The sequence below is a fragment of the Hylobates moloch genome, unplaced genomic scaffold, assembly GCF_009828535.3.
Source record: "Hylobates moloch isolate HMO894 unplaced genomic scaffold, HMol_V3 SCAFFOLD_12, whole genome shotgun sequence".
Taxonomy (NCBI): domain Eukaryota; kingdom Metazoa; phylum Chordata; class Mammalia; order Primates; family Hylobatidae; genus Hylobates; species Hylobates moloch.
The window spans coordinates 31,865,727-31,892,404 of record NW_026652287.1 but is presented as its reverse complement, the minus strand read 5'-3'; the positions used below and the strand labels follow the sequence as shown (position 1 = coordinate 31,892,404).

Below are 26,678 nucleotides of genomic sequence, written 5' to 3'. Positions count from 1 at the left end.
TTTAATATATAGGTTTTGTAAAATTTAGATTAGAGTTGTTTCTAGGCGCCTTAGGAATCTTTGTGCAACTGCAAATTATGTTTTTATTATTTTATTTTCTAATGTTTTGTTACTAATATTAATATATAGAAATATTGTTTTGTATGTTTGCTTGTGCAAACTTGCTAGCATCTAATATCAATTAGAGTTGCTTTTATATCTTTTGAGATTTTCTACCTGTATATACATAATTGTATCATCCACATATAATGATAACTTTACATTTTCCTTTTTAGTCATTATATATATATTTTTTGTTCTTGCCTGAATGCACTAAGACCTTCTATATAATGCCGGCTAAAATTGGTGATACTGGACATCATTGTTTCTGACCTGAGGGTAAAGTGTTCAATATGTTACCATTAAGTGTGGTGCTAGCTGTATTGTTTTGTATATACTTTTTATTGTTTCCTTAAAGAAGTTTTCATATATATCCCTAGGTTGCTGAGAGTTATTATCATGACTAGGATTACATTATATCATGTCATTTTTCTGAATCTATTGAAATGATTATGTGATTTTTAAAAAATTTTACTAATGTGGTGGATTTCATTGATTATTTTTTGTTGTTAAAAAGTTGTTAAACTAACCTAGCAAACTTGGAAAAAATGCCCACTTGGGTCATGATGCATTTTTTTAATTACCAAGTTCAATTTGCTGATATTTTCCTTATGATATTTATATATAAATTCATGGAAGGTATGATAGTGTAGTTTTTCTTTCTTGTAATGTTTCATTTAGATTTGGGCATCATTTTTATGATAGCCCTTTAAAATGATTGGGTAATTATTTTTCTTTTAAGTGGTTTACATAAGATTACTATTATTTCTTTCTTACATACTTGGAAGAATTTACAATGAAGTAGCAGGACTTGAAATTTTCTTCACAGGAAGAACTGTAACTATAGATTTATTTTACTTAATATATATAGGACTATTTCAGTTTTTTGTTTCTTCTAGCATCTGTTTTCATAAGCTGTGTTTTACTTGTGTATTTTTTCAAGAAACTTGTTCGTTTCATCTAAGTTTTCAAACTTACTAGCGTGAAATTGTTTATATATCTCCTTACTAACTTTTTATGTATCTAGGGTGTACAGTGATGCCCTTTCTTCACTTATAATTTCATAGTTTGTGCTTTTCTCCCTTTTTTAAAACAGTACCTTAGAGGTTTATTAATCTTTTCAAAAGAAAAACTAACTTTGATCTTTGTTGATTTTTCTCTACTACACATTTGCCTTTTGGTTCATTCATTTCTGCTCTTATCTTTATTTCCTTCCTTTACTTCCTTTGGGCTTAATTTCACTTTTTTTCTCAGCATCTCAAGATGCTGATTTTCAGATTTTCTTTTTTTCTAATATAGGCATTCAGAGCTATAATGTTCTCTATAAATACTGCTTTGGCTGTATCCCTCAAGTTTTTATATGTTGTGTTTTATTAGCAAAACATTTTCCATTTCCCTTGTAATTTATTTTTGACTACGCATTTTGAAGGAATTCATTAGTATCAAAACATCTAGAGTTTTGATATATTGCTCTGTCATTGAGTCTAATTTAATTACACTGTTATCAGAGTATATTCTCTATGTTATTTCAGGCTTTTGATTATATATATATATGTGTATATATATATATATATATATACATAAAGATTTACCTTATGCTCCATTATACCATCTATGTTGATATATGTTTCAAGTATGTTCTGCAGTTAGTTGTTTGGTATAATGGTCTACATTTTTATGTTAATTAGGCAAGATTGGTTAATTGTGTTTTTCAAATCTTCTAAGTCCTTGTTAAATATTGTGCCTCTTATCTACTAGTTACATACTTGAAATCCCCAAGTATGAGTGTGGATTTATCTTATTCTATTTTTAGTCCTGTGAACTTTTGCTTTAGGTATTTTGAAACTGGGTTATTATGTATATACAAGTTGGATTATTCTGACTTACTGTTGAATTGATGTTTTTATCATTATGTAAAGTAATTATTTAATAATGCAACACTTTGAGGATGTGATGGGCAGGAGGCTGGAGAGCTAACCTTAAAACCTTTCAAAGGGCAGAACTGAGCCTCTTACTGCCTCTCAGAGCTAAGGAGATAGGGACCCAGCAGTTTCTCAATCACAGCAAAGGAACAAGAACAAATCAAAGGTGGAGTAAGCTTTACAAAAACTCTATGCCAGCACTAGCCCAGCTTGATCTGTGACCAGATTTAAGTGATTTCTCTTATCTGCCTAACATCACCAGGAGGAATTCTTTATGGTAGAAAACAACATCACTGAGAGCAGAGTATCACAAATGTGTTCCTAAAGAGCTAGATAGTAAATAATTTTGGCTTTTTTAGCCAATGGCAAAATCAAGGCTATTTTGACACTTTTACAGCCATTTAAAATATAGCCATTTAAAATGTAAAAACTATTCTTAACTCACAGGTGGTTAAAAAATAAAATCAGATGGTTGGTCAAATTTGGCCACCAGCCATAGTTTGCTGACCCTTGATTTAGAGCCTCTACATGTGTGGCATACAATAAAAAGATTACTAGGTATGCAAAAAGGCAAGAAAATGTGACTAATACTCAAGAGGAAAAAGGAGACCCAAAGATGATTCAGAAATTGGGTTTGGCGCACAGAGACTTTCAAATAGCTATGATTTATATATAAAAATAGAAGAAAATATTGACAAAAATGATTGAAAAATTGAGGCTTTTAAAAGAGAATTAAAATCTATAAAATAATTCTAGAATTGCAAAATATAAATCTGGAATTAAGAACTCATTTGATATGTTTAATAGCAGATTGAGGCTGGGTATGGTGGCCCACGCCTGTAATCCCAGCACTTTGGGAGGCCAAGGTTGGTGGATCACCTGAGGTCAGGAGTTCGAGACCAACATGGCGAAATCCTGTCTGTACTAAAAATACAAAAATTAGCTTGGTGGTGCGTACCTGTAATCCTAGCTGCTCTGGAGGCTGAGGCAGAGAATCACTTAAACCAAGGAAGCAGAGGTTGCAGTGAGCTGAGATCACGCCACTGCGCTCCAGCCTGGGCGACAAGAGCAAAACTCCGTCTCAAAAAAAAAAAAAAAAAAAAAATTAGCAGATTGACTTAGTGTAAGACAGTAAATTAGTAAACTTGAAGACAAGTCAATAAAAAGAAAATCCAAACAAGCCCAGAGAAAAGAACAGAAAAACAGAGCAGAAAACATAAGAAACATGCAAAACAGCCAAAAAGGCTGAAATATTGTAATAGAAGTCCCAGAAAGGAATAAAGAATGAGGAAAAGTGATATTTGAAGAGGTAATATCTGAGAAGCAGTAAATTAGAAGGAGGTAAACTTATATATTAGAATATAAAACAGTTAAAAGTTGAACTAGATCTATATAGATCAAGATAATATCTCAAAATTATCATGTGATATGAACAGGGCAAAAAAATTGTAAATAATGATATCCTTATGTAAAGTTTAGGCACAAAAAATTATTTACATGATATATGCACTATGTATAATTTATTGATATGTGGATATTTGTGTGTGTGTGTGTATGTGTGTGTGTGTGTATATATATTAATGAACTGGAAGGATGCATGCAAAACTCATGTCAGCAATTGTCTCTGTGAAGGGAGAGGAAACCACTCAAGAGCAAAAATAGAGGAGAATTCAGTTTTATCTATATAGTATTTATTTTATTTATAAAAAGATATTAAGCAGGTATGACAAAATGTTACCAAGAGTTAATACTAACTCTTCCATGGGTATATGGAACTTTGTTACATCATTCTTTATGCTTTCCAATATTTAAAACTTTTTTTCCAAAGAATTTTTAAACATTAATCTACCTCTATGCTACAAGTTTCTTCCCCTGAAAAAAAAAAAGCAGCAGTTAATGGGCATTATAGTTAATCACTTCAAGACCAATATCATGTGGGTCACCTTTGTGCTATGTAAAAATGATTGGTTGGTTTGGTTTTAGGCCATAATATTTAACTAGGTAATGAAACTCATTAGGTGTCAGATAAACAAAAACTACCAATGAATTAAACATATTTTCCTTTTAAACTTGCAGTTATTTTCATTATAAATACAACCTGAAAGAACTAAACTCTAGTTGCATTTTTCTGTCCATAACATCCGGTACTGTTAGTGATTGTAAGAATTATCTCTGTCAGTTTTATTTCTACCTGATAGTTTTCTTTGTGTTCTGGCCTTTCTTCGTTGTAATTACATGTCAGTCATTGAACCAGCATTTATTTGGTACCTGACAAGTCCTTCCCATACACAAAACCCCTGTAATGAGTACGTAGGAAAAAGAAACATAAAGAAATTGCTATTTCTACTTTTATGAAGCTCACTGCAAAAGGGGAAAAAGGCAAAACGCCGTAAAATCAAGACAAAGTAAGTTTTATGGTGGTGAGCAGAGTTGTGGCAGCTACAGAGGAGGTAGTAGTTAATTACAATTACAAAAGACTCAAGAGGGTACATTGACTACTCTTGAAGGAAGAATGACTACTTCATCAAAGTAGCCGTAGAAACACTAAGTGCATATATGCTGTATCCCCATAAAATCAGAAGACTAGTGTGGCCACAGTAGAGGATTGTTTGGGAAACCTGTTTTCTGTGTGGGGTGTATTTGGACATGAGGCTTGGAAGTTTGCTTGGAGTCAATTTATTGAGATCCTTGAATGGCATGGTGAAAAGTTTGGGATTTATTCTGCAGCCAGTGAGAACCTACTGAAACATTTTGTGTAGGGAGATGAGTGATGGGGTTGAACCAACATTTTAGGCACACTGACAGCAGAATGATAGGGAAGGGAGCTGAAAGTTTGTAGGCAAAAAAAGTCAGTTAGAAAATCAGAGTCTGAACTCAAGTGGTGATAGTGGAGAGGAGGGAGAAATGAGAGACATTTTTGAAGAGTAATTGTCAGGACTAGGAGGCTAATGGTTCTGAAGGCTAAGCTAGCTTAGACCTGGTTTTTATGCAAGTTGATTCTGAAAGGAGGAAAAGAGGAGGGACACAAAAGCATAAATACGTTCAAGGATGAGGTTCAGAGACTGGTTTGGAGAGTGCTGTTTCTGTAGCATTAGAGACAACTGGAAATTCCCTGAAAAGAGTCAGGGTTGGAGATAGAGAATTGAGAACCCTTATCAGAGAGATAATACTGAAGTCATGGGAGTAGATGGGCTTACCAAGGAAAGACAGAAGGCAGGAGAAAAATAAAACCAAGGTTGAAACAGAAGGGAATGCCCACATCTATGGGTGGATAAAGAGCCACCTAGCACAAGCACTAAGTGTGAATGTGACCAAAGACAGGGGACACCTGGAGGTGGCAGTGTAACCAAGATGAGGTAGATGGACTCTGCAGAACTCTGGAGCTACAACGCTGGGATTAGAGTCCTTTCTTACTTACTTGTTTTGGGCAAGTTACCTGACCTCTTTGTGCGTCGGTTTCCTTACCTGTAAAATGAGGATAATAGTAGTACCCACCACATAAGGTTGTCATGAAAATTAAATGAGTTAGTGTATATGAAGTAATTAGAACAATGCCTGTTTTTACATAGAAATTGCTATATATGTGTAGTCATTGTTTTGTTGTTGTTACTTTCTAAAATAAAGTTTGTAAATATATTTTTTACTATTTTTACAGTCATATATGTATATATACATAGTCATTCAAACAGCCAAATGCTTTTTGTCCATGATGCCCAGTAAATTTTATTTTTTTATTTTCCATTATGATGACTGGTTGTTTTGCGTCAGAAACCACCTCCTTTTAAAAAAATTTTTATTTTGAAAGTTGCAAAAAGAGTAGTTTCTATACCTTACTTTTGCTAATGTTAACATCTTACATATTTATTAAAACAAGAAAAGTTAAGAATACAATGCTATTGTCAAATCTACAGACCTTATTTGAATTTTGCATTTTCCCAGTAATAACTTTTTTCTTGTTCACAATACTTCCAAGATCCAACATTGCATTTAGATATGTTGTCTCCTTAGTTTCTTTTAATCAATGACAATTCCTCAGTCTGTTTTTGTTTTTCATGATCTTGACATACTTGCAGAGTATTTGTCAGTAGTTTTGGAGAAGCTCCTTCAATTCAGGTTTGTTTCATGCATTTGCATAATTGGGTTGGGGTTATTCATTTTTGGCAAGAATACCACAGAAGTGATGTTATACCCTCCTTGGTGCATCATATCGGGGTGTGTAACATCATTATGTCTTGTTACTGGTGATATTAACTTTGATCACTTGGTTAAAATGATGTTTTCGGCTGGGCACGGTGACTCACACTTGTAATCCCAGCATTTTGGGAGGCCAAGGCGGGCAGATCACAAGGTCAGGAGTTTGATACCAGCCTGGCCAACACAGTGAAACCCTGTCTCTACTAAAAATACAAAAATTAGCTGGTCGTGATGGTGGGTGCCTGTAATCCCAGCTACTCAGGAGGCTGAGGCAGGAGAATCACTTGAACCCAGGAGGCGGAGTTTGCACTGAGCCGAGATCGTGCCGCTACACTCCAGCCTGGAGGACAGAGCTAGACTCCATCTCAAAAAAAGCAAAAAACAAAACAAACAAAAAAGATGTTTTCCAGGTTCCTCTGCTAAAAAGTTTCTGTTTTGTAATTAGTAAAAATTATGTGAGGAGATACTTTGAGAATCTACAAATATCCTAGTTTCTGCAATATACTTCCCCCTACTAATTTTAGCATTCTTTGATATTTCTTGCCTACAAAAATTATTACTCTGATGCTTGACTAATGGTGATTTTTTAATTTTCATCATTCCTCCTATGTTGATTAATTAGAATTCTATCATAATGAAGAGCCACCCCTTATGTCCCATTTATTTATTTAATCACTTATTTATGTAAGTATATATTTACATCAGTCTGGACTTAGATACCTAGTCTTTGGGTTATAATCCCATGCTTTCATTATTAATATTGTTTCGTACAAATTGTTCCAGATTTGGCCATTAGGGGTGCCTCCAGGTTTGTCCTGTGTCCTATTGGCATGTCCCCATCATTTTTTGAGCATTTCCTTCCTTTCTGCCATCACAAGATGTCCCATGCTTCTCTTGTATTGTCCCTACCGTAGCTCTGGAATCAAACCTTCCTCCAAGGAACACTGATTCCTTTGGTTAGAGAATGATATTTAGGAAACAAGATCTGGATCCTAGGTGTGCTCATAGCTCCCAGGATTCTGTTGCTTCTAGGCCCAGAAAGTGCCTCTTTTTCCAGTCTCCTGGCCATCTTTCTGGAAGAAATATCCCCTGTGCGTCTGTATTGGGAAACATGGGACTTAAGACAATAACATATTCCGATTATGATCCCTTTGAAAACAGAAATGGAAAACCAATACTCTGTTCTTTTTCCTTTTTTATTTTCTAGTTCTTCAGTTTGGATTCACAACTATCTTTGTGGCAGCTTTTCCCCTAGCACCACTTCTGGCCTTACTGAATAACATAATTGAAATTCGACTTGATGCTTACAAATTTGTCACACAGTGGAGGAGACCTTTAGCTTCAAGGGCCAAAGACATAGGTAAGTTGGATTTGGGTATGTTTTTAAAATACATGTTAAACATCTGGTGGATAAAATTTTAAAATCCACAAACTTTAGATTTTTAATTATGTTTTCCATTTAAGATAATTCACCTAATTTTTGCAAAGAATAATTATATTAGTTTTAAATAATATTAGACGAGAAGTAAAGCTGCCTATTTGGAAGTTTATAATTTCCAGTGCTAGAGAATTTGTGCTTAAATAGAGTCTCAATTTGATTATTTCTATCTTAAGATTCTAGAATCTAAAATTTAGATTTATTATCACTTACATCCTTTTTAAAATAGATCTTCCATTTGCTTAACCTTGATTTGTTCTTTCCTAAATATTTGCCTGATTTACATGAAGTATAATCCAGTTTTTCTAATGGCGAGATGAACTTTGGTCTTTGACTAGAGATGCTGAGTTGAATCAGATGCAGCTCCCATCAGAGCTGCCTGAGATCAAAGACTGTCTTTTATTCATTTCTGCATTCAGTGCTTAGCACACAGCAGGCAGTCACCCAGCCAATATGTGTGGAAGAGAATTGCATGTGGATGTTATTGCTAATGATGTCTTTTAACCTCCACATGAAACAAACACACATTCTGTGAGCACCTACCCTGGGTCAGTGTGTCATTGGCAGGGCCCACAAAGATGAACAGAAGGAGGGACCCTATCCATACCCTTAAGGAGCTCCCAGTCTGGTGAGGCTTGACATTATGTGTGTTGATCCTATAAGATGGTATTTTGGTGCCTTATCATTGACCAGAATTCTCTGCCTCATGTCTGATCCTGACTATTAAGTCATGAGCATATAGACACTCCCATAGAAACTCCCTCAATGCCAAGTTGTTTGCACAAATCCATCCTCCTGGCTGCAACTGTCAGTATTTGGAAAGATGAAGAAAGAACCCATGAAAAGGACTTTTAAAAATGAATTCCCATTTTTTCATAATTATTACCTGTGTTTTGTGTATGGAACTAATACAACACTTCTATTTGAATAGGAATTTGGTATGGAATTCTTGAAGGCATTGGAATTCTCTCTGTTATTACAAATGCATTTGTCATAGCGATAACATCTGACTTTATTCCTCGCTTGGTGTATGCTTATAAGTATGGACCTTGTGCAGGCCAAGGAGAAGCTGGGCAAAAGTAAGTTTGCTATAAAACCATTATACAATTTCTATTTCCTAGCCATTTTTTGAGGTTGGACACTCAGACAGAAGACTTTGCACTGGAGAATATGGAGTACATGCTGAGAAGGAGAGGTCTGTGATTAGGGGAGGTGGAATTATGATTTATTATAAATAATAATAATAACACTGTCAGCCAAAGAAAACATGTCCTCATCTACCAAAGAGTTGGAAGACATACAAGTCAGACAGGTTTTAGATGGAATCCAATGTAAGAGTGGCAATTAATCATTTTCCCCACCCCTGACCTCTGCCCACTACGAATTTAGAAATGTATGATATGCTAATGTGTATACCAAAAAAGTAGTATATGATGTATATATAGTTATATCATGAGTTTGCAAAAGGACAGTTACAATCTGATTTACGTTGTGTCATTATGTGTAGACTCTGCAGAACTTACATAGGAAATATGGAACTAGGTACTGAGTACCCAGTAGGTCCTCAGTAAGTATTCATGGAATAAGTAAGCGAATGACTTTTTCCTGGGTATTGACCTGACCAATGCCTATATTACCCCAAGCAAGTTGAGTAGACTAAACTCCCTGGGAGGATCAATTCTATGGCATTGCCTCAATGGTTTGCAAAGCCAGGGTACTCTATATATGGTCAGATAAAGACGAGTCAAAATTATAACACATCCCCTAGCTTTCATTCCTGTACCTTGGAAAAAGGGCAAGAAGTCTTAACATGCTTTAAAAATCCCTGTTTCGCTAAAGCCAAAATAATTGAACTCTTACTATGGGATTTTGATGTCTATAGGTCAGAGTGAGGTGTGTTTGGGGATCACAGGGTCTTCTTAATAAACCCAGAAATCACCCTACATGGGCTGCTGTCTACTTATACAAGCAGCCCTGGTTTACTAGCCTGAGTCAGATTGATTCGTCCTCTACAGCCATTGTAGCTGATCAACCCCAAGGAGTTAAGTGCCACCAAATCAAATCAACTGAACTCATGCAAACCTGGCCTGGGTCCAATTTCATTATTAATCCTACATAAATGGGCCAAGGCATGGATGATTGAGGAATGTCATAAAGCTCACAATCCAGTTATTTGAAAAGGCTTCTATAAAGTTCTTGACTACTATAAGCATGTGGCCATGACACACTAATTTTCTAGCAACTTTTAGTGAGCATACCGTCCCATTTTAAGAGAAATGTAAAGACACGTTATTTTGCCCAGGCATTTCTTTCTAATTGCAGCTATCGTTGACATTCTCTGCTTGGCTTAGCCTGAAAAAGCTTACCTTCACTCAAACCACTTTCATATATGTTTGTAGTTGATTCTCAAAACAGCCCCGGGAGTGGGATGTGCATTATAATCTTCACTTTGAGGAGCAGGAAGAGATTAAAAGAGGTTAAGTCCAGAATCACAAGGCAGAGTAACTCTGGGAGCCCACATGAAGGTAGAGCCTCGACTCACTCTCCATCCCGCACCTCACAGCCCTTGGGGCTGTCCCTTAACAGTAAACCCCCTGGAGTTTCCATCGCATTGGTGTTTCATTTCTTTCCCAAATTCAAATATGGTGAAATCTACCTTGTTTTAGGGGGAAGCAAAAACAAAATGGGAACTTTTATGCCCAATTGATAGCGAATCAAAGCTTTAGAATTTTAACAACCTATTAGATTTAAGACAATGTCCGCAGTGATTAAAGTGTATCCATAGCCTCCTTATATGAATTTTACTGGGCTCTTCGGAGCTTTTCTTTTCTTTCTTTCTTTTTTAACCTTTCTCTTTGACTTAGGAGCCTTCTGCCACTTTCAATGTATAGATCTGCCTTTTGTTTTCTAATCCACTAGTCATTTTTCATTTTTTTCAAATAGTTAAATTTATGTATGTTTCTTCATGAATCTTATTTTCTGCCTCACTGGCCACTCTATTACTTTTCAGATTTTTTTTATTTTTCCAATTTAGAAATGCCTTAGGAATTATTGAACTCATAAGAGTAGCAGAATTGTCAAGGTATAGAAAGTCATAAGCCTTTGGGGTAGTACAGTGATTGCTGGCTCATCCCTTTCTTATGTATTAAAGGATTGAAAATAATAAGTGGTGAGTGGCTTTTACTGTAGAATTCTCACATTTAAATGAGTATGTGGTCTTCTCAGAAGTTACATGGAAGAGATATACATCCTAATCCAAATGGCACTACCCTGTAGAAGACATTTTCTAGATCTTTCTTGGAAGCGCCTACAGAGGCCATCTACCATTCATTTAAGAAAACTGACTTTATATCCACAGGAAACCCTTCGTCTGTTACTTTTTTCTTGGTACTTCTCAATTCTCCCTAATCATCAGTGTAGCCTCATCTCCCTCTGTCTCATTGAGAGCTGGTGGTGGGTCACAGTGAGGGTATATAGCATTCCTGCCAGTAAACCCAGTGATAGACATGGGTTCTCTACTACCTGTGACCTTCCTGCTATAACAATGGGTCAGTGAGTTGACACTTGCATGCTACTAGCTGAACTTTATACAGCAAAATGTGATAAATCTCACTTGCCTGAATTGATGACAACTTCCACTATTTGATATTGACAATAGCTAACAGTCTACAAAAGGTGAAAGGAATTAGTGAAACGTCTAGCCATCCATCCATCTTTTCCCCCATTAGGGATATGATATGGAAGGAAGACGTACACAGCTGATAACTCTGTGTTCCTGTACTAGATACACATTTAATGCTTTGCACTCAGGAGTAACCACCCTCTAAAGACACATTTTCAACTTGGATTTATGACTGTCATTACATGCATAGGCCCATGAAACAGGTGTTTTATTTAAATTCAAATTTTCTTAATGGAGTTTTTGAGCAGAACAACCAATGGACAGTAGCATTAGTCTTCATAAAGCCTCGGGGCTGGTCTGTGAGATAAGAGTGCAGAAGGGGTTATGAATATTCCATTTCAGTGCTGGGCCTTTTTTTTTCACCAGTTCCCAGAACACCTTTCCCTTCCCAAAGCTCAGATCTCTAGAAAGACTCTGCTAAAACTTACTCCCTCTCTGTGACAGCTAATCATCCTCAAGGCACTAATTTATTTTCATGTCCAGGTCTAGACAGTTCCTAGGTAAGGGAGACATCATTCCGAATTACCCTTTCAGTAGGAGAGGCCTGCTGCCAGTTGGATTAAGGCATGTTACACACCGCCTGACCATTTGTTTTCACCCATGAGTGACTTGACAAAGGGGTCCTTCAGCTTGGTTCATTTTTTTTTAAGGCCATGATAAAGCCAGTGATTTGTCTTGAGCATGATAACACACAGAACCCATGTGTTCTCAGAACTGTGTTCATGTCATCATTTTGGTTTCGTGTTCAGCAGCTTGGAATAATCATGCCAGACTTGTTAATGAAGAAAATCTGAAGATCATGATTTATTCATTCAATCAGTAATTATTTATTGACCCCCTGCTAGATGCAAGAAATAAATGAAATGAATAATCACCACTCACGTTTATCTTACTTATAGGCTAAGATCTGTATCACATGCTATACATTCATTGTTTAATATAATCCCCTCAAGGACCCTATGAGGTGGGAACTTCTGTCACTTTAAGAAGTTATATAAATCAGGTATGGTGACACATGCCTTGTAGTCCCAGCTATTCAGGAGTCTGAGGTGGGAGGATCGTTTGAGCCTGGGAGGTCAAAGCTGCAGTGAGCCATGATCACACCACTGCACTCCAGCCTGAGCAACAGAGCAAGGCCCTGTCTCAGAAAGAAAAAAAAAAAAAGTAAGAAGTTATATAACATGCCAATATTACATGACTAGAAACCAGCAGAACTAAGATTTGACCCCAAAACCCAAGCTTTTGTATGTAAAACACTGTTTAAAGAAAAATGTATACAGGATGTATCTAAGTGCTAATTTCACCCAAAGTTTCAAACATTGTTATTTCAGTAAGTGCATGTGTTCACCACAATGTTCAATATGTAAAACTGTTTAGAGACTTGTAGAAAAGATGTTTCTAAGAGTGCTGCTTGCTATCATACTTTTAAAATGGTCTTTTTCTTGAATGGAATTATTGACTGAATGATTAAATCCTTGATTTTATCTACCCATTCAATCTAGAATGATCGATAGAATCTCATACTTTAGTTTCCTCCAATCATATCGATTCAATATTTATGGAATTCCTACACTGCACAAGACTGTCATAAGTCATAGGATACACAAATACCTAAGATACCTGCTCTGCTCCCAAAAAATTGCAGTCCAAAGGAGAGGACATACATATATGCTGCCAACTCTAGTACAAGCGATCTGGTAATGGTGAACTAAGTAAGTATAGTGGCACTACAGAGAGACAGAAAGGAGTGAGATGTTGTGACTGGAGCGATTAGGTTGCCTTCCTAGAAGGAGTGGTGTTTCAGTTGGCCGCTGAAGGATAAATACTATTTCCACTTGTAAAGGAAGAGGTAGGGAATTCTAACAGAAAAGATAACAAGCAGAGGCATGAAAACATCAGAAGCTTTCAGGGAATATAGTCTAACATGACTGTAGCATGGGATATGAGTTGGGGGGGTCATATGCACACCAATCATATTTGGAACATGTTGAGAATATCCTTAAATATATATAAAACCATTAATGAGGAACTGTGTTCATGTGTATCATCAACAAAAGAAGCTTGACTTACATGTAAGTTATGCCCATCATGTAATGCTGCTTTTTACCTATTTTACTGAAACATTAATTGGGGTAGAGATGTTCTATATGATGATTCTGCAGAAAAAGGACAAGAACTAAAATAAGCAACTTGTTCCTGATTCAACATGCCCAGGGCTTTCCAGCACATCCCAACCTGCGTTCTGGTTGACAAGGAAGGGCTAGTTAAAGGCATTTACAATTGCAGGGACGTCTGGGAAGCAGGGTCTTCAGGGAACTGGACACAGAGAAGGTGATCAGTGTTCTAATGGTAGAATTTGCCTCCTCTTATAGGTGCATGGTTGGCTATGTGAATGCCAGCTTGTCTGTATTTCGTATTTCTGACTTTGAGAACCGATCTGAGCCTGAATCTGATGGCAGTGAGTTCTCAGGGACTCCTCTTAAGTACTGCAGGTGAGTGTGGCACCCAGTGTGGCTCTGCCTGAGCTGGGCTGGCTCCACCATGGGGAGGTTTTACTCCAAAGGCCCCTTCTGGCTGAGTGTGTTTAAAGCAGTGACTGTCAATCTCAACAATGCATTAAAAGCACATGGAGAATTTTCAAACCTTCTCTTGCCCGGGATACAACCCAAACCAATTAAAACAGAATGTCAGGGGATGGAACTCAGAAACCAGGTGCAGTCAGAATTGAGAACTGCTGGCTTAAAGGGAAAAACTAAAAATATAGTAGTGAAGGTTATACCCCTGCTCCAGGGACTCAGGGACAGACAATCCCCAGGCGGGTTGAGTGACAGCTGTTGAGGGCACTTGTCTTTGTTCTGCTTCTCTCTCTTGCCCAGAGTATGTCACATCACATTTCTAAATGCTGAACAACTCAGAAGCCTGTGGAAAGAGGCCCAGTTCATTTCAGGTTCCACCACAGTAGCCTCTGCAACATGTGCTCATTCTCTCTCTTTCTCTCCCTTTAAACGGAAACTAATTAAACTGTGCCTCTTGATGTGTATCTATACAAACATACATGAAGGAGAATTTGTTGAGCACCTACTCTGTGCCAGAAACTGTTACTCCATTTAATCGTCACATCAGCCTTCTAAGTTAGACACTATTATCTCATCTGACAAATGATAAAAACCATTCACTAAAAGCTCAATGAGATTACTTGTGCACAGCTCTTGAAGAGTCCAGATGGCACCTTTTTCTCTTAATACTTTGATGTTATAAGAATTTTGTGGGCTCACACCTGTAATCCCAGCACTTGAGGAGGCCAAGGTGGGAGGATCACTTAAGTCTAGGCAGTCAAGGCTGCAGTGAGCTATGATAGCACCACTGCATTCAAACTGTGGAGCAAGGCCTTGTCTCAAAAACAAAACAAAGAATTTTGGAGATTCCGCATCATGACATTCTATGTTCTCCCTGTAATCAAAGCCACAAGGAACAACAGCCATGGAGTCCTAGATGCTTTGACATAGGGACTTTTGTAATGATCCACTTCAGTCCCTCATCTTACAGAAGGTGAGGGTGAGAGAAGCCAGGGGCTCCCCATTTCTGTGCAGTGACAGCGTACCCTCCACCCCTTTAAACACTCATGCCAAGTTCCCAGGTCTCATTGGCTGTCACATCTCATCAGATGGCTTATTTCCTTTCCCACATGGAGTAACAAGTAAGATGGGGAGAAAGACTGGCTGGAATATAATCTAGTGCCACTCTCTGTTGGGGTCTGGTGGAGAAGCAAGCAATTAAGCAACAACTGATGCTTTCTTCAGTAGATTTTCCACTTGCTTGCCCAGACCATTTCATACATGAAATTATTTAGCAAGCATTGTTAGACGTATACAGGATCCTAAGTATGAAATGCTTCAAAATAAAATGCCAACCATTATTTGGAGTTAAAAACTTTGTAATCATTTGAAAATAAGATAAAAATACATAGTCTTTCTCCTCTTCTGCTTCCTGGCTCATAATTCTTCCTGCCTGTCTCACATAGTAACATAAAAATATATTCCAGAAATTATTAATGTGAATGGAGTTGTTAATGCTGGCACCATTAAGTTAAATTATGATTGTTTTGTTTAGCATTTTTCTTAAAAGTCCCCCAAAGAAAACATTTTTAAATTTCTAATTAAAATCACGTAAAATAATATTTTCAGGTTTTTCAGTCATATAGCAGGTGAGGCACCCGGATCAGCTCTCGGGATGAAAATATATAAACATGTAGAGAAAAATTTAAAAACATCTTCTCAAATACATTAATGACCTGGGAAGAATATTTGGTATTCTAAGGCAGAAAGAAGTGGTACACAGAGCATTGCAGCCAACTTTTACCCAAAGGGAATTTGCTGAAGTGAGTGGACTGAAGCTTTCTTTTTCTTTTTTTTTTTTTTTTTTTTTTAATACTTTAAGTTCTAGGGTACATGTACACAGCGTGCAGGTTTGTTACATATGTATACATGTGCCATGTTGGTGTGCTGCACCTATAAACTCATCATTTACATTAGGTATATCTCCTAATGCTATCCCTCCCCCCACCCCATGACAGGCCGTGGTGTGTGATATTCCCCTTCCTGTGTCCAAGTGTTCTCATTGTTCAATTCCCACCTATGAGTGAGAACATGTGGTGTTTGGTTTTTTGTCCTTGCGATAGTTTACTGAGAATGATGGTTTCCAGCTTCATCCATGTCCCTACAAAGGACATGAACTCATCCTCCTTTTTATGGCTGCATAGTATTCCATGGTGTATCTGTGCCACATTTTCTTAATCCAGTCTATCATTGATGGAGCTTTCTTTTTCAAAGCTTTCCATGGTTAGGGAAAGTGAAAGAAAATATAGAGGCCAGGTGCAGTGGCTCACCCTGTAATCCTAGCACTTTGGGAGGCTGAGGTGAGTAGATAGCTTAAGGTCAAGAGTTTGAGACCAGCCTGGGCAACATGGTAAAACCCTGTCTCTACCAAAAATACAAAAGAATTAGCCAGGCGTTGTTGTGCACACCTGTAGTCCCAGCTACTCGGGAGGTGGGAAGATCACTTGAGTCTGGGAGGCAGAGATTGCAGTGAGCCAAGATCGCACCACTGCACTCCAGCCTGGGTGACAGAGGAAGATTCTGTCTCAACATAAAAGAAAATATAGGAATGACCAGCCTGTAAGTGTATACTTATATACTATATAAAACAACCATAATGTAGTCACAGTAGAGTCTATTATACAGCAATAAAACTAAACCGCATGCAATAATGTGAATGAATCTTAGTAACATAATAGTAAAAAAAGCAAGCCCCAGCAAACTACATATAGTACAGTACCTTTTCTATAAAGTTCAAAAACTAAATAGTACAATATTCAGACAAATGCATATACATATAAGTTAAAGATAAAAATGAAATTCAGGTTAAGGGAAGCAATTGATGTAAGTTCCTGGTAAAGTTTTAGTTCTTGGGCTTCATAGTGGATTTATGAGAGCATGTTGTATTATTAAAGTATTACTTTAATGGAGTCACATGGATTAAAGTTCTCTGAATGGTGTCTGGCACCCAATAGGTATTCAGCAAACATTTGTGGAATTTTATGCCGACTCAAAAGTGATAGCTGGAGGATACATTAGGAAGGACTCTTCTAGTGGCAAGTGGTAGAAATCCAGGGTAAACTGACTTAAACAACAAAAAAATGTTCAGTTAACTGGGAGAGTCAAGGGGTGATATGAGCTTCAGTAATGGCCGGATCCCAGGCCTCAAGCAGTGTCAGCAGGATGCTGCCTCTCTGCTGTCTCTGCTTTGCTTTCTTGACTTCCTTCTCAAGCAGGCTCTCTGTCTCCATACAAGGCCACCAGGAGTCCCAGGCTTTTGCCTTCTGTGGGCTTAGTGATCATTCACTAAGTGATAGTTCTAGCAGACATCTTGATGATGTCACTGATCAGTTCTGGCTCATCTTTTGAGCTGAGATCAGGCAGGTGGAGGGGGAAGTCCTAGTCAACCCACACAGATGATTCCCCAGAGGAGAAGAGATATTATTTTATCAGAAGAAAAATGCTGGACAAGCAAAACAACAGATATCTAGTATAGAGAAACTGTCCAAACTCACCTCCTATTGAATGAGGACTATATAATGAGAATGGAAGAGATTTGAGAATCAGAAAAATCATAGTTTGAATGCAACATTTTCCTGTGTCTTTATAGATACCGGGACTACCGTGACCCACCTCATTCACTGGTGCCCTATGGCTACACACTGCAGTTTTGGCATGTCCTAGCTGCTCGATTAGCTTTTATCATTGTCTTTGAGGTAAGTTTCCTCAGCCAAATTCTTTATTTCCTTTGACATAATGAAGTCAGTAGGAGTCATGAATAAAAATAAGTGATGGGGATTTTGAATGTGATTATCTATACTTCCAGAAGTAGTAGCGTCATATTGTGTAACCTCTTTTTGATCTTTTCTTTTTCTTAATTGAAGTATTTATTTTTCCAAGACGTATTTGAAAGTCCATAGTTGGTTTTTAATGGACAAATCTGAACTCGTTGGTCCTAAATGTAATTTTCTGGGGCCATAGTTCTTAAACTTTAGCAAAAATGCAGTTTTTCCATCCTCACTCCCAGATATTCTGACATATCATGTCTGTGACTTGTTTTTCATGAGCTCCCTGTAATGATTCTGACTATAGCCATTCTGGGACCATAATTTGGAAACATTTGGAAAACAGCAGCCCAGTAAGACTCATTCTTTTTTCTTTTTCTTTTTCAACTTTTATTTTAGTTACAGTGGGTACATGCACAAGTTTGTTACAAAGTTACATTGCACGATGTTGAGGTTTGGGGTGCGACTGAACCTACCACCCAGGTAGTGAGCATAGTATTCAATAGGTAGTTATTCAGCCCTTGTCCCCTCCCTCTCTCCCCTCTCTAGTAGTCCCCAGTGTCTGTTGTTCTCATCTTTATGTCCATGTGTACCCAGTGTTTAGCTTCCACTCTAAGTACATACAGTAAGAACATGCAGTGTTTAGTTTTCAGTTTCTACATTAGTTCACTTAAGATAACGGCCTCCAACTACATCCATGTTGCTGCAAAGGACATGGTTTCATTCTTTTTTATGGCCACATAGTATTCCATGGTGTATACATACCACATTTTCTATCCGGTCCACCACTGATGGGCACCCAGGTTGATTCCATGTCTTTGCTATTGTGAATAGTCCTGTGATTGACACATGAGTACATGTGTCTTTTTGGTAGAATGCTTTATTTTCCTTTGAGTATATACCCAGAAATGGGATTGCTGGGTTGAGTGGTAGTTAAACCCTTTGTTCTTTGAGAAATCTCCAGACTACACAGTAGCTGGACTAATTTATATTTCCACCAACAGTGTACAGGTGTCCCCTTTTCTCTGCAGCCTCGCCAGCATCTGTTAATTTGTTTACTTTTTTTTTTTTTTTTTTTTAGACTGAGTCTCACTCTGTTGCCCAGGCTGGAGTGCAGTGGCACAATCTTGGCTCACTGCAACCTCCGCCTCCCGGGTTCAAGCAATTCTCTGCCTCAGCCTCCTGAGCAGGTGGGATCACAGGCACCCACTACCACGCCCGGCTAACTTTTGTATTTTTAGTAGAGATGGGGTTTCACTGTCTTGGCCAGGCTGGTCTTAACCTGACCTCATGATCCATCCACCTTGGCCTCCCAAAGTGCTGGGATTACAAGCGTGAGCCACTGCACTTGGCCTGACTTTCTAATAAGAGCCGTACTGACTGGTGTGAGATGGTATCTCATTGTGGTTTTGATTTGCATTTCTCTAATCTCTTTAGAGATTCTGAGCATTTTTTCATATTATTGTTGTCTGCTTGTATATCTTCTTTTGAGAAGTATCTGTTTGTGTCCTTTGACCACTTTTTAATGGGGTTATTTGTTTTTTACATCATGCTGATTTGTTTAAGTTCCTTACAGATTCTGGATATTAGACCTTTATTGGATGCACAGTTTGCAAATATTTTCTCCCATTCTGTACGGTGTCTGTTTACTTCTTTGATAGTTTCTCTTGCTGTGCAGAAGCTCTTTAGTTTAATTAGATTCGACTTAGCAATTTTTGTTTTTGTTGCAATTGCTTTTCAGGACTTCACCATAAATTCTTTGCCCAGGCCAGTACTGAGAAGGGTATTTCCTAGGTTTTCTTCTAGCATTTTTATAGTCGAGATCTTACATTTAAGTCTTTAATTCATCTTGTGTTAAATTTTGTATATGATGATAGGTAGAAGTCCAGTTTCATTCTTCTGCATATGGATAGCCAGTTTTCTCAGCACCATTTATTGAACAAGGAATCCTTTCCCCATTGCTTGTTTTTGTCAAGTTGGAGATTCACTCTTTCTAAATGTCTCCAATTATTGCCATAATTACCACACATATTGAAATATGCTGATTCATATAGTTAATTTATGATTTTCAAATAGTTATCAGGATTTCCCAACATGATTATAAGCATTTTCCAATGGGACTGGGTATTACAAGTGGTACTTCTGGTTGTGTATCATCACAGAATTATTTATATTCAATCATCCAAGTAAGTATTTATTAGCTAAGACTCAAAATGGAATTATAAAGTAAAATCTGTCTAGCAATTGTCTATATTATATGTCAATAAAAATATATTATCTATTTTCTTTCAGGGTTTAAGAAAATTGCTGTAAAAATAGTTCGCATTTCTGTGACTGTAGTCATAAATGGAAATTTCATCTCTTGTCACATATATTAAAGCTGGATTAATAAAAGCCAAGTTTGCCTCTTGGCTTGGTTCTAAAGTTTCCTAGACCTCTTCAAGACTATTCTATCACTGCTTTTTCCTTCACTCCAGGGAACCAAGAGAAGAAAATATTAAGCTGCTCTTCCCTGGAAATTAGCTTACCAATGGCACATTCTTTCTTTAAAGAAGATATTTTTAACCCACCACTGTCTTAAAATTTTTCAGACAAAACTTCTTGTTGTTTGGTTGGGGTTTTTTATTTGTGTTTTTTATTTTAAGTTCCGGGGTACATGTGCAGGACCTGCAGGTTTGTTACGTTGGTAAACATGTGCCACGGTCATCTGCTGCACAGATCAACCCATCACCCAGGTATTAAGCTCAGCATCCCTTAGCTATTCTTTCTAAAGCTCTCCCTTCCCCCCACCCACCCCCAAAAGGCCCCTGTGTGTGTTGTTTCCCACCATGTGTCCATGTGTTCTCATCCTTCAGCTCCCACTTATAAGTGAGAACATGTGGTATTTGGTTTTCTGTTCCTTTGTTAGTTTGCTGAGGATAACAGCTTCCAGTTCTGTCCATGTCCCTGCAAAGGACATGATCTCATCCCTTTTTATGGTTGCATAGTATTCCATGGTGTATATGTACCACATTTTTTTATCCAGGCTATCATTGATGGGCATTTGGGTTGATTCTATGCCTTTGCTATTGTGAATAGTGCTGCAATGAACATATGCATGCATGTATGTTTATAATAGAATGATTTATATTCCTTTCTAATAAGAGCCATACTGACTGGTGTGAGATGATATTTCATTGTGGTTTTGATTTGCATTTCTCTAATCTCCTTAGAGATTCTGAGCATCTTTTCATATTGTTGTTGGCTGCTTGTATATCTTCTTTTGAGAAGTATCCGTTTGTGTCCTTTGCCATACAAGTTATAGAATTGCTGGGTAAAATGGTATTTCTGCTTGTAAATCACTGAGGAATTGCCACACTGTCTTCCACAATGGTTGAACTAATTTATACTCCCACCAACAGTGTAAAAATGTTCCTTTTTCTCTGAAACCTTGCCAGCGTCTGTTGTTTCTGGACTTTTAAATGATCAACATACTGACTGGCGTAAGATGGTGTCTCATTGTGATTTTTATTTGCATTTCTTTAATTATCAGTGATGTTGAGCTTTTTTTCATATCTTTGTTGGCCACATGAATGTCTTCTTTTGAAGAGTGTCTGTTTATGTCTTTTGCCCACTTTTTAATGGGGTTGCTTGGTATTTTCTTGTAGATGTGTTTAAGTTCCTTGTAGACTCTGGATATCAGACCTTTGTTAGATGGATAGATTGCAAAAATTTTCTCCCATTCTGTAGGTTAGCTGTTTGCTCTGATGATAGTTTTTTTGTGCTGTGCAGAAGTGCTTTCATTTAATTAGATCCCATTTGTCAATTTTTTCTTTTGTTGCAATTGCTTTTGGTGTTTTCATCATGAAATTTTTGCCCATGCCTACATCCTAAATGGCATTGCCTAGATTTTCTTCTAGGATTTTTATAGTTTGGGGCTTTACATTTAAGTCTTTAATCTATCTTGAGTTAATTTTTACATAAGGTGTAAGGAAGGAAGGGGTTCAGTTTCGATTTTCTGCATATAGCTAGCCAGTTCTCCCAGAACCATTTATTAAATAGGGAATCCTTTCCCCCATTGCTTGCTTTTGTCAGGTTTGTCAAAGATCAGATGGTTGTAGATGTGTAGTCTTATTTCTGAGATCTCTAATCTGTTCCATTGGTCTATGTGTCTGTTTTTGTACTAGTACCCTGCTGTTTTGGTTACTGTAGCCTTTTAGTATAATTTGAAGTTGGGTAGTGTGATGCTTCCAGCTTTATTCTTTTTGCTTAGTCTTGTCTTGGCTATTTGGACTCTTTTTTGGTTCCACATGAATTTTAAAAGAGTTTCTTCTAATTCTGTAAAGAGTGTCAATGGTAGTTTAATGGGAATAGCATTGAATCTATAAATTACTTTGGGCAGATGGCCATTTTCACAATATTGATTCTTCCTATCTGTGAGCATGGAACATTTTTCCATCTGCTTGTGTCCTTTCTGATTTCCTTGAGCAGTGGTTTGTAGTTCTTGAAGAGGTCATTCACTTTTCTTGTTAGCTGTATTCCTAGGTATTTTATTCTTTTATAGCAGTTGTGAATGGGAGTTCATCCATGATTTGGCTCTCTGCTTGCCTGTTGTTAGTGGTTAGGAATACTAATGATTTTTGCACATTGATTTTGTATCCTGAGACTCTGCTGAAGTTGCTTATCAGCTTAAGAAGCTTTTGGGCCAAGATGATGGGATTTTCTAGATGCAGGATCATGTCATCTGCCAAAAAAAAGATAATTCGACTTCCTCTCCTCCTATTTGAATACCCTTTATTTATTTTTCTTGCCTGATTGCCTGGGCCAGAACTTCCAATACTGCGTTGAAAAGGAGTGGTGAGAGAGGGCATCCTTGTCTTGTGCCGGTTTTTAAGGGGAATGCTTATTGAGAGTTTTTAACATGAAGGGATGTTGAATTGTATCAAAGACCTTTTCTGCAGCTATTGAGATAATCATGTGGTTTTTGTCTTTAGTTCTGCTTATGTGATGAATTACTTAGGCTTATGTGATGTTTACTGATTTGCATATGTTGAACCAACTTTTTATCCCAGGGATGAAGCCAACTTAATCATGGTAGATAACCTTTTTGATGTGCTGCTGGATTTGGTTTGCCAGTATTGTATTGAGGCTTTTTGCATCAATGTTCATCGGGTATGCTGGCCTGAAGTTTTTTTGTTGTTGTTGTCTTTCTGCCAGGTTTTGGTATCAGGATGACACTTGCCTCATAAATGAGTTAAGGAAGAGTCCCTCCTTTTTAATTTTTTGGAATAGTTTCCATAGAAATGGTATCAGCGCTTCATTGTACCTCTGGTAGAATTCAGCTGTAAATCTGTCAGACAAAACTTTTTAAAAGGTTGCCATAAGTTATTTGGCTTTTCAAATAGAATTTTCCATTTTCTTTTAATATTTTGTTGTTAACTATTTGAAAATATGAGAACTATGTAGAAAAGCTTAATTTTGTGCCATCAATGCATCACCAAATTTATCAAGTTTTAAATAAAACGAAGAATACTTAGCAGTATCATTTGAACATGATTTAGTCTCTAATACTTTAGAATTGTAATAGCCTTTAAATTGTCATCTAGTACTTTATTGGTCACCATTATATAGATGAGCAGAAGCGACAGTGATTCTGGAATTCCAGCTATTAGTATTTCAAGTAAAGAATTTGTGACTGTTTACCAAAAAGAAAAAAGATTATTCCTGAAATGATCATTTCCCTAGGCCCACTGATAATTCTTATAACCAAGATTTATAAAGCACTTGACAGTCTACAAGGCATTTTTAAACATTTTCTCATAATTCTCACAATACTCATTTTATAGATGAGTGGAATGAGGCTCAGATAAATTAAATATTTCATCCTCAGGTAGACAGACAGCCCTTAAGCAGTGAAAGCTACCAGCTTCAACCTGGGTTTTCTGACTCCACAGAATACATTCTTCTGGCTCTCCTTTGGATTAATTATCTGACCATTCTTTTCCCACCTTCCTTCTGGACTCCTCTTTCTATTCCTTAGGTGGTGCCATCAGACCAGTTCAGGCCTCACCTGTCCTATCATCTTGCATTACACACACCTCCCCTGGCCTCTTTCCACTCTCCACATGTCCCAGAGGGTCCACATCCTTCTTCAGCCAACTCTCTAACCTCATTCGGGATGCACAGTAGACCTGACTCTGTTACATTCTCCTCTGTGTTTTTAGCACCTCGTGTTTTGTATAAAGCACCTCATTTCATATCTGATCCCAGACCTCCCAAAAGACCTAAGGGATCGAATGAGAAGAGAGAAGTACTTGATTCAGGAGATGATGTATGAAGCAGAACTGGAACGTCTCCAGAAGGAACGAAAGGAGAGGAAGAAGAATGGAAAAGCACACCACAACGAGTGGCCGTGACCATGTAGGTGAGAGGTGTGCTCAGCGTCTGAGGCCAGTCCGAGGTTGAGTGGGAGCTTTAAACTCCCTGAAGCAAAGCTTACCATTGTTGCAGGAACAGGGATCAAAATAAACTCCTTAGAAGCTTCCCAATCCAAAAGAAACTTGTTTTTTACTTTAATCATTGCAAATTTTGCTTGATCTTCCCCTCCCACATACCTTCTGCGACACTTCTCTGCCTTCTTTCCAGACTCTGGCCTATCAGTCAAGGTCTTCATGAGTTGGCCTAGGAGTTCCCTGAAACAAAGCTTCCTCTCTCTTTTCCTGCAGCCGGGCTATTTTCTTTAATATCGCCAGAGAAACATGCCCCTTCTTTCTAGGTGGGTGGGAGGCAGACGTTAGTAAAGAAAATTCTTCCTGAAAGCCTCAGCGGCCAGAGACCAAGGTGCAACAGGGCTGTCCTGGGCTGCAGGACCAGTAACTGATGAAGAATTTCTTCTGGCCCCACTGCTACTGGCTGCTTTCTTCCCAAAAAGGCCATTTCTAATTTTTGCTTGAAAGCATAGTATCTGCCTGTCTGTTTCTATTTCCCCAATAGTTGGCAGGATGTGATGTTGCTTCAGACTGCCCTTCTGACTCAGTCTGTTCACCCATAAAGCAAGCATAAAAATGGTTATACCATCCCTGACTCCATTTGGGGTTAGAAATTCTTTGAATGCCTTTGGTGCATGGTAAGTACAAACCATTGCACCTCACGTTTTAAAGCAATTGTGTATACATAAGATCTTTATGCCTTCTTTTCTCTTTCCAGAAAATAGTCCCTTTCCAGGCCAAGGACCTGAATTCTGCTTACTTCTCCTGGCTGTGCAAAAGCACACTCAAGTGAATGACTAAAAATGCAACCGTAGTGCATGTTGCAGACACCGGTGGCCGCAGGAGGGTCAGCATCCAGTAGAGGACTGACGTTGGAGTCACACTGCTGTGAAATCACGTTGCAGTCCAGCGCACAATTGCTATCTATCCATAGACCATTCTTGACCAAGCAAGCATGCACATTATGGGCAGTTACATTCTCAAGTTTTTAAAATCAAGGGGAACTTGTATACTGGGCCTGTTTTTCAGCCTGTTTGCTACCTTTTTTGCATTCTATCCCATGTGAATTTTACAGACACTGGGCTAAAAAGGGTATTCAGACACATGGACACACATTCCTAGAATGTCATCATATGGTCTTAATTCCATGTCACCAACAACACAGACAAGACCCTGTTTACAACTTTTTCTTTCCTTTTTTTTAATTTTAGACCTTTCTGAAAAGATTATTATATATGACATATCTATAGCTATGTGTATGGCCATAGATGTATTTCTGTGTGTACATATGTATAGTCATGTATTCCTGCATATGTACATACAAATACAGAGATATATAAAGTACATAGAAATTCCTTACTTGTAAATAGCCAAAAAGTACTGACATGAATGAATTTTCACATTTAAATAGTCATCAATATGAAGCCATGATTAATGCTTGTATAATGTGATGCGATAAAATTTAAAATAAATTTATGCACATGGAATATTTTCAGCTGGCTCTTCTGAAATTCTGTTGTATTTTTGTCTCATAGAATAAAAGAAATCACAGAATAAGTGGAATCTTTAATGTGAGGAGAATATCTGAGGGACTTTGCAAGAAATCAGATGTTTATTGGATAAATGCATGTAAAAACAAACAATATAGCCAAATATCAGCGTATGTTTCTGATGAACTTTTTTCCTCAGTCTTGATGGTGGAATATTTTTAATATAAGCCATAATGAATATGCCATAATTTGAGGATTTGATAATCTACCCAATTTTATTATTTTTTAAATTTTTTTTTGCACACAAAACAAACATTTTCTAAAAGTACATACAAACAAAAAGATGCATATCAAACATATTAGGAAGGTTGCACATGGGAAGATGGGGAATAGAAATGGGGGGTGGGAATTAAATGAGAGAGGGACTTTGTATGGATCAATGATAATAACTCAGTCCTCTATTTGACAAAGAAGGAGGAGAAGGAAGAGGAAGAAAAAGAAAGTGGGATAAAGGATCAGAAAGGGAGGAAAATAGAAAAAATTAAGAGTATGACTCCAGGGTAGACCTGTTTCGTTGTCGCTGGGTTGGTTGGTTGGTTTGTCTGTTGTATTTTTCATATGTTTCGCCATGTTGGCCAGGCTGGTCTCGAACTCCTAGCCTCAAGTGATCAACCCGCCTCAGCCTCCCAGAGTACCGGGACTACAGGCGTGAGCCACCACGTCCAGCCCCCACATTGCTTCTGGCCTCTGTGGTAGACCTCCCAGACAAGGCGGCCGGGCAGAGGCGCTCCTCACTTCCCAGACGGGGCGGCCGGGCAGAGGCGCTCCCCACATCCCAGACGGGGCGGCCGGGCAGAGGCGCTCCTCACTTCCCAGACGGGGTGGTGGCCAGGCAGAGGTGCTCCCCACATCCCAGACGGGGTGGCCGGGCAGAGGTGCTCCTCACTTCCCAGACGGGGTGGTGGCCGGGCAGAGGCACTCCTCACATCGCAGATGGGCGGCCGGGC

At 38.0% G+C, this 26,678-nt stretch overlaps 1 protein-coding gene across 6 annotated transcripts in view; it reads left to right on the top strand.

Annotated features, from left to right (window-relative positions):
• Nucleotides 1-25,680, top strand: part of ANO4 (anoctamin 4) — a 399,084-nt gene extending 373,404 nt beyond the window's left edge. For 5 of the 6 annotated variants that reach the window (XM_058425434.1, XM_032168899.2, XM_032168897.2 and 2 more), the window contains 6 exons: nucleotides 7,423-7,575; nucleotides 8,585-8,732; nucleotides 13,708-13,827; nucleotides 17,540-17,645; nucleotides 23,918-24,113; nucleotides 24,900-25,680. In XM_058425434.1, the coding sequence (XP_058281417.1) occupies nucleotides 7,423-7,575; nucleotides 8,585-8,732; nucleotides 13,708-13,827; nucleotides 17,540-17,645; nucleotides 23,918-24,109 (719 nt within the window). In that variant the 3' untranslated portion in view covers nucleotides 24,110-24,113; nucleotides 24,900-25,680. Of the gene's footprint in view, nucleotides 1-7,422; nucleotides 7,576-8,584; nucleotides 8,733-13,707; nucleotides 13,828-17,539; nucleotides 17,646-23,917; nucleotides 24,118-24,899 lie in introns of all 6 variants that reach the window. The other variant, XM_058425435.1, reaches the window with a different exon arrangement.
• Nucleotides 25,681-26,678: the final 998 nt, after the last annotated feature.